The sequence below is a fragment of the Styela clava genome, chromosome 9 (genome assembly GCF_964204865.1).
Source record: "Styela clava chromosome 9, kaStyClav1.hap1.2, whole genome shotgun sequence".
NCBI classification, from domain to species: Eukaryota; Metazoa; Chordata; class Ascidiacea; order Stolidobranchia; family Styelidae; genus Styela; species Styela clava.
The window spans coordinates 6,370,864-6,377,841 of NC_135258.1; the positions used below are offsets into that span (position 1 = coordinate 6,370,864).

The window sequence follows — 6,978 nt, forward strand, 5'->3', positions numbered from 1 at the left end:
AGCGGATAATTGCTACATTTTGTTACGTGTAAGCCGCGTACGCCAAAAGGGTACTTAAATAACGTTAACGTAAATTTATTTCTATTATCGAACTGAAACGATAAACTGAAACGATATTTAGACAGACAGCGCATGAACTTTCGATTACAATATGGTCAATGAAGACGGCCGGGATGGTTTTAAATGTAGGCCGTCAATGTAACATTTAAAGGCGCAAAAATTACAGCTATGGTCTTTGGACGCGTCCCGCTTCGAGATCACAAAAGTATGGTAACCCTAGTCATGAGCCAGTAATTTTGATTCTCACTTATATGCAATCGTATACCAATTACCAAACATGTGTTCTGGCAATCCTGCATAAACATAAGCAATTACATTGACTTTGCATGCTTTGGACAGAACTCATAACATCGTTTACATTTAGCATCGTGTTCAAACTTTTTTTTGGAGCATGCAGAACGGAAAAAGCACGCATGCTGATTTCCGGTTTTCTGAATCTTGCGAGATTTTACGGAGCGCTGTCGCGATGAATCGAAACCGAAAAATCCAAAAGTGTGATTACTCGGCGCCAAGACGTCGCCGGGCCATCCCGCACGTATCAAACAGCAATATGACGGCGGAAGAGAAATTGCGTAATAAACTAACGCAACTTCGTCTTTTCGGCTCCGGTAAAGCGATTGAGAAAAACAACAAAATGAAATTTCCCGCAAACCGGCGAAAATGCTTCGCGGACCGGTACCGGTCCGCGGACCAGCGGTTGGGAACCACTGTCCTAGACCATCTTGGAAGTATTAAAACACCGCAATAAGGACATTAATATAACTGTGTTATTGTAGCATTCTGTCAAGTGTTCGACGATCAGTAATTAGTACTCAAATGTATTCGCCTGATCGTCGAGTCTTCCATAATTTCTAATGGATTGACACCGCCTATTTGAAGCCAAGAGGCTTCGCATATATTGCTACAGTCATTGAATTGACTCAAGTTGGACACGAGTCATATTTATTTATCAATGAATCGAAGATAGTCGAGTTATCTGAATGAAACGACTCGGTCTCATAGTAGATTAGCCGCGAGTGTAACTTATCTAAATCAGAGGTGTGCAACCTTTAATACAGGAGGGCCAAATACAAATAACTGGATGAAACCGCGGCTTTACCTTTATTTAACATATCCTTTCTGGTAGTTGCAGGTACAAAATTATTCGGTTATTGATCTTGTGGCATGCGTTGTTCTCTTCGTACAAGCTGGCTGTTGGGGCATTGTGAGATATTGAAATTACTCGCACGAACCGATTATTCTAAATTAAAAACTCGTTTTGAGGCCTGCACACCTTCGAAACGTGGCAATTCCCGTGAGGCGAACAATTTTTCCTTGCAGACCGGATTTGGCCCGCGGGCCGTAGGTTGCACACCCCTGATCTAAATATTTAATATGACTTTAAATTTGGATGACACGTGACTTGATTTGACCTGAGGTTCAAGCACCCAACACTGCAATTTCAAAATCTTCTATCACTCAGACTCGATTCGACTCGAAAAGGGAGTAAGTAAAGAGTAATTCGACTTGATGTACGCGACTCGAAGTTATAGTACCCAACACTGATCGAACATGCTTCTATATACGGTTCCCAGAACAACGTTTATCTTAAAGATATCTTATCTAATACTGTACGTGACAGGAAAAAATAAAATACAACTGCAATTTATAGTGGCGCCATTTTTTTTATATTTTTTGTTTTTGTTTTTTTGAATCTGCAATATCTGTTAGAAACAATAAAAAAAAATGAAACATCAAATGAAAACGGGTCGTCTCTTGGTAGGTCTGTCCGTCAGAAAACTCCATTTTAATGATCTGATAACAGCAGCTCGTCGGAATCTGCAATTTGTTCAAGTTCTTGCTCAGCCACGAACTGGTCGAATTCCTCTGAAATAGAAGTAAAAAAGGTTAATACTGTATGTTCTTGGTGAGAGCCAAAAATTAGTTGGATAGAAAATCGGCTGTTCGTGACAAAAATCGGCGCTCCAGAAGTATGTGTACAATATGGAGGTAACTAATTTTGTTCGCCTACTTTACATCAAATTTTGTAAAGGGACGGAAACCTATGAGCTTACACAGACAGCCCCCGAACTCGTAATAGCAATTTAATTTCTCTATGCGGCGCTTATTTAAACTTTTAGCTGCAAACAAGGTAGTGGACAACCATCTATCTTGTCCAGTGATATGGAAAACAAAAATAAACATTCTTACAGTATCGACGATACTACGTTCTATTGGTAAGAATATCATTTGATTTAAACCAAAAAAAAGAAACAATGACGCGATAATAGGGAAACGGAAGTCATATTTTAATAGGGGGGAGGAATGGCACACGTGCAATTGCTATCTATTCAATTTAAAGTTGCTTCGCGCACTCCAGTGATATCCGCAACATTCTAGGTTAAGCGTTCAGATAGAGCTAGAAGTAGGTTCAAACTCAGAAACTTACAATGTGTAAAATGTAGTCATTTGACCAGTTGCCGAATCGTAGAGTTCTGGCTTATCTCTAAACATTTTAACGGTACTCCCGTAGTGTGTTTACCAGGTTAGGGTTAGGCCGTAATTTTATTCCGATTTTTCTTATTTTAGTTCTATTACGAGTTCGGAGACTGTCTGTGTTAGCCAAGTGAATATTACCCTGTCCATAGATTACAGTCCCTTTACACAACTTGATGTAAAATAGGCGAACAAAATTAGTTACATCCAATTGGTACACATACTTCTGGAGCGCCTTTTCAACACTCTACAAATAAATTCTCTCTTATTCATAACAAATATATTTTTTATATAAACTTACCGTCAGGCATTCTGGCAAGTTCGTCCAACATTTCCACCATGATCTGAGCTTCACCATCTCCAGATTCTGCGGCAATTTCGTCAGCGATCAGGGACATTGCGTGTATATAGACTTCTTCGTCCTGAACAAAAAGAAAGTTGTTTTTGATTTTTGAAGCTTAATATCAAGGGACGCGTAAAAGCAGGTTGCACACCTCTGCACTAGCGCAAAGACAATGATAAGGGTTAGGGAGTTAGTCTCGCGTAACCTCTAGTGATAGATAACTAGAAGTTAATATTTTTGGAAAGACCGTGATCTTTCCGGTTCAACATTTCCTAACTTAGTTAACACACCTTGGACAAGATGGTGGACATGGGATTGGAACCCGATATATGTAACACGCGATTTAATACACTTCAACAGCTAACATCAAGTTACCTTCTCTCTGAGCTTTCTCAGCTTAGTGATCTCTTCGTCTAAGCCCAATTTCTTTTTAAGGGCCTTTTTGCCCAATTCAATTGCAATGTGGCCCAATCTATAAAAATATAAAGCTGTAAGTATTCTAATTAATGATGAATATATACATGGTGGTCCTGAAGTAAGTTTACAGGTTTTCTTTTATTTTTGGTGCCGTATCTCACGAAAACTAAGCGAAAAGAAAAATTTCTATTCCGGTTTTTGATCATTTTAAGTTTAGACATTAAATATTTTATTTGATTTGTAAAAAAAACGGCTTATCATTATTTAAGCCTTTAATTTTTTCGAATTAAATAACTTGAATAAATACTTAGTAAATGAGTCCTTTTTTGAATCACGTCGAAATTCCAAATGCATTATCTATAATCTATATGCCTTTTGTGAAAACCCAATGCAAAATTTCAAACACTTAGGAATTTGTTTTAATATCCGCCACTATTAACTATTTGAAGATATGATTAGTAAAAACTTACTTAGTTCTTCTAGCATATTTGTAGCCTTTCACAACCCTCTTTACTACCCTTTTTGCTCCTCGAAAGAAGCCCCCCCAACCCCCATAAGACTCCTCCGCCAATAGGAGAGAGATTGCGACAACGAGGATAGCTGCAACTTTCAGACGCATTTTCGTTGAAGATTTTGTTTATTCTGAAACGTGATAATGTCAACAAATTAACACATGGAGAGAGAGAGAGATTTTATTTTTTTATCAATCAAAATGAAAGAACAGTCAGAGAATACCAAGTAATAAATTAGTTTGGTGTGACATGCAGGAGTGATACGGTCAGGCGGTCATCAAAGTTATGATGACGTGATTAAACTTAATAGTCAGTAATCCATTAATTATTGAAAAATGAGACGGCGCTCCCGTAGTATGTGCACCAATATAACGCACAACCTGATACCCCTAACCTGGTTCACATACTATGTTCAGGATATGCGCCTTCCTGGTGCACATGAGCACCAATGAGACATGTCGATATCTCTTTGTTGAAATGTTGGCGTGTGACTGGAGGTTTGATCATAAGACCTATCAATGTTTATGTCTTAAGATTTGTGGTTTGTGTCCCATGCCAACTATATTAACAAGGTAGATAGATTACAGCAAACAGAAAGCTCTCTAATGAATGATTGCTTGTCTGAGCCTAGTTTAGACATAAGCTACGAATCAAGGCAAAATCTTCCACGTAGGATAACATTTAGATATTTGACCCGGGGGAGAGGAAAGTAGCTATGACGGCTTACTCATATGGCGAACCACGCCTCTCGCCCGGTAACCATTTCATGTCAGGTATGGATTAGTTAGCCAGCCATTTGTTTCAGATGCGTGGGCTTGGGGGTGGAGGAAGCCGACAAGCGGTTACGCGAACCACCTCACGCACCACACGTTTGGTAATCAGAGGTGCGGTGGCGAGCGTAGCACAATGCGTCACACCGCCCAGATATATACGCTTATATCCAGTAAAACAAAGCAAAAAAATCCAACAACGCAATGTCTGCAGTTAATGCCAGAAGAATTAGCACGGCAAAATAAACGATAGAAACTTATGAATTCGCACATATCTGGACATAAATTCTTAGATGACTATGAACGTCTTGAATCTAAAATCCATCCTTAACTATGTTACTGAAAGTCAACAAAACAGAGAGTTAAAGAGGTCAAGTATATAACACGAGAATATCGGTTGGAAACCGAAGACTTATCGATCGATAGTTAGGGGATCCCCCAAAACAGAAACTGCAGTTTCGATTCATCCGCTCTTGTAACTTGCGCACTGCTCATCGCACACACACACTCGGCGGGTTTCAAAATTCTCTCGCTTTACAAAAATCTAGATCACTATATCAATAATTGATTGATAACTCGCTAATTATACGACATAATTCGCCCAAAATCAATAGGATTCTGGGCCGAGATAAGATGAATGCACATGCAAAATCTGGAGCAGATTCAATCTCGCTTTCGTGAGATATCGCGTGCATCTAACAGACACACAGACAGACAGACAGACATACATACATACAGACAAATACCTATCAATATACTTACCGATCTTAAGATCGATAAGTAATAAGGTCGCATAGTTTATCTCAGTTTTATTGCAGAATGTATGACTTGGGTTCGAATCCCGATGACCAAGAACAAGACCAAAAACATGGAAAATTGAATAGATTATGAATTTAACGCAACGACGCATATTAATCTCGGTTTTGCCGTAGATTATATCTACCCGGGTTCGAATCCCAATGAACATAGCTATTAGCCAAATGAATGAAAATAAATACCTTGTTTTCCTTTCAAACTGTTGGTCGTTGCTCTTCGGCTTGTTGTGTTATCCCGCACTCCGAAGCGTGGCTTTATAACTTCTACCTGCATAATCTGTATCCTGCGCATTTACAAAGAAATTGATAGTGAACAATAGTAAACATATCCATATTAAAATACTACAATAATGATGCATGTATGATTTAATGAATGGATTTCTATTGACCACAATGGCCGACAATTCAGGCGATGTCTTATCAAATGACACAATGGCATTCTTAGCGCCCTTTCAAATGTCTATATTTATTTTATCAAGAAACTCATTTTGTTATTCGTTATCTTTATTAATTTTCCTTAATTAAATTATATTTTGCATCTGTGCAACCATTTAAATATAGTGAATAAAGGCGAAAAAATGCATCCTCGCATGAGAACAATTGCCGACATCTTGGTTTCCTTTCTATTACGCTAAAATCCTTTCAATGCAACTATTCCATATGATTTATTGGATGTATTGTAAATTTACTGAATGTATGTACCTGAACACGATTGCCAACATTTAACTTTCATTTTATTCATTATAAAAATTGAATAAATCAGAGATTGAATTCCTATTAATCCATATGTAACGTGTTATATTGTCTTATGATTCATATGTGCAATATGTTCACCTTGATTGACAGCTGGAACGCTATTGTGAAACAGTGCAATTTAATACCCGAATCATAAAGGTTCCCGCACTCAATTATTGTAAATCGAATCCGAATCTGTGAATACAAAAAAATCCTTTTTTTTTCAAACAACACAGTTCATACGATGCTTTTTCACCAATGGCACGATTGCCTTCTTTAAGTCCCTTATGTTGAACATTATAATCGGCATATCACTCTCACATTGCTGCCAATACGTCATTGCGAGAGAGTGCTATTAAATATACCTGAACCCTGAACGTTTTATAGCACTTATATCTTGAATCGTTCCGAATCCGACTTTCAATTCAGACACGAATACAAAATTATTCTTTATTTTTAACCGTAGTATGGGAGACTTATATAATTGAAAATAAAAGTATTTGTTAGATTTGATCTTTATCAACGTGTTTATCAACGTGTTTTTTGAATACTTTCGCCTTACTATCTGTTATTTGTAGCTTCTTGTTATCTAACTATTTTTGAGGTAGGACGTGAGACCTTGCCAAATTCTAAAAAGGGGGCGCGACTTAAAAAGTCTGAGAACCACTGTTCTAAGGCCATGACTGTTCAATCCTACCAGAGAGCTTCTTCTCTTTATTCTCCAGCTAAATGTCTATTCTACTAGAAATCTGTCTATATATGGAACTGATGCAAGATTTCATAAGTTTCATTTATTAAATCTCTTCTGGTTTATATTTCTTGAGTGTCAAAGATATTGTTTCCTTAGACTT

At 37.7% G+C, this 6,978-nt stretch overlaps 1 protein-coding gene across 1 annotated transcript; it reads right to left on the minus strand.

Moving 5' to 3' along the window:
- Positions 1-1,710: 1,710 nt before the first annotated feature.
- Positions 1,711-5,713, minus strand: LOC120340133 (uncharacterized). Its single transcript, XM_039408391.2, has 5 exons — positions 5,576-5,713; positions 3,766-3,937; positions 3,254-3,350; positions 2,837-2,957; positions 1,711-1,926 (listed from the first exon to the last, which is right to left on the minus strand). The coding sequence occupies exons 2-5, from the start codon at positions 3,912-3,914 to the stop codon at positions 1,847-1,849; spliced, it is 447 nt and encodes a 148-aa protein (XP_039264325.2). The 5' UTR covers positions 3,915-3,937; positions 5,576-5,713; the 3' UTR covers positions 1,711-1,846.
- Between the last annotated feature and the right edge of the window lie 1,265 nt (positions 5,714-6,978).

What these genes read in the sequence shown, in the direction of transcription:
- LOC120340133 (XM_039408391.2), bottom strand. Translation starts at nt 3,914, where the DNA reads ATGCGTCTGAAAGTTGCAGCTATCCTCGTTGTCGCAATCTCTCTCCTA. An exon ending in AAATATGCTAGAAGAACTAA is followed by an intron (nt 3,351 to 3,765) that starts GTAAGTTTTTAC and finishes ATATTTTTATAG; the next exon opens with ATTGGGCCACATTGCAATTG. An exon ending in TGAGAAAGCTCAGAGAGAAG is followed by an intron (nt 2,958 to 3,253) that starts GTAACTTGATGT and finishes CTTTTTGTTCAG; the next exon opens with GACGAAGAAGTCTATATACA.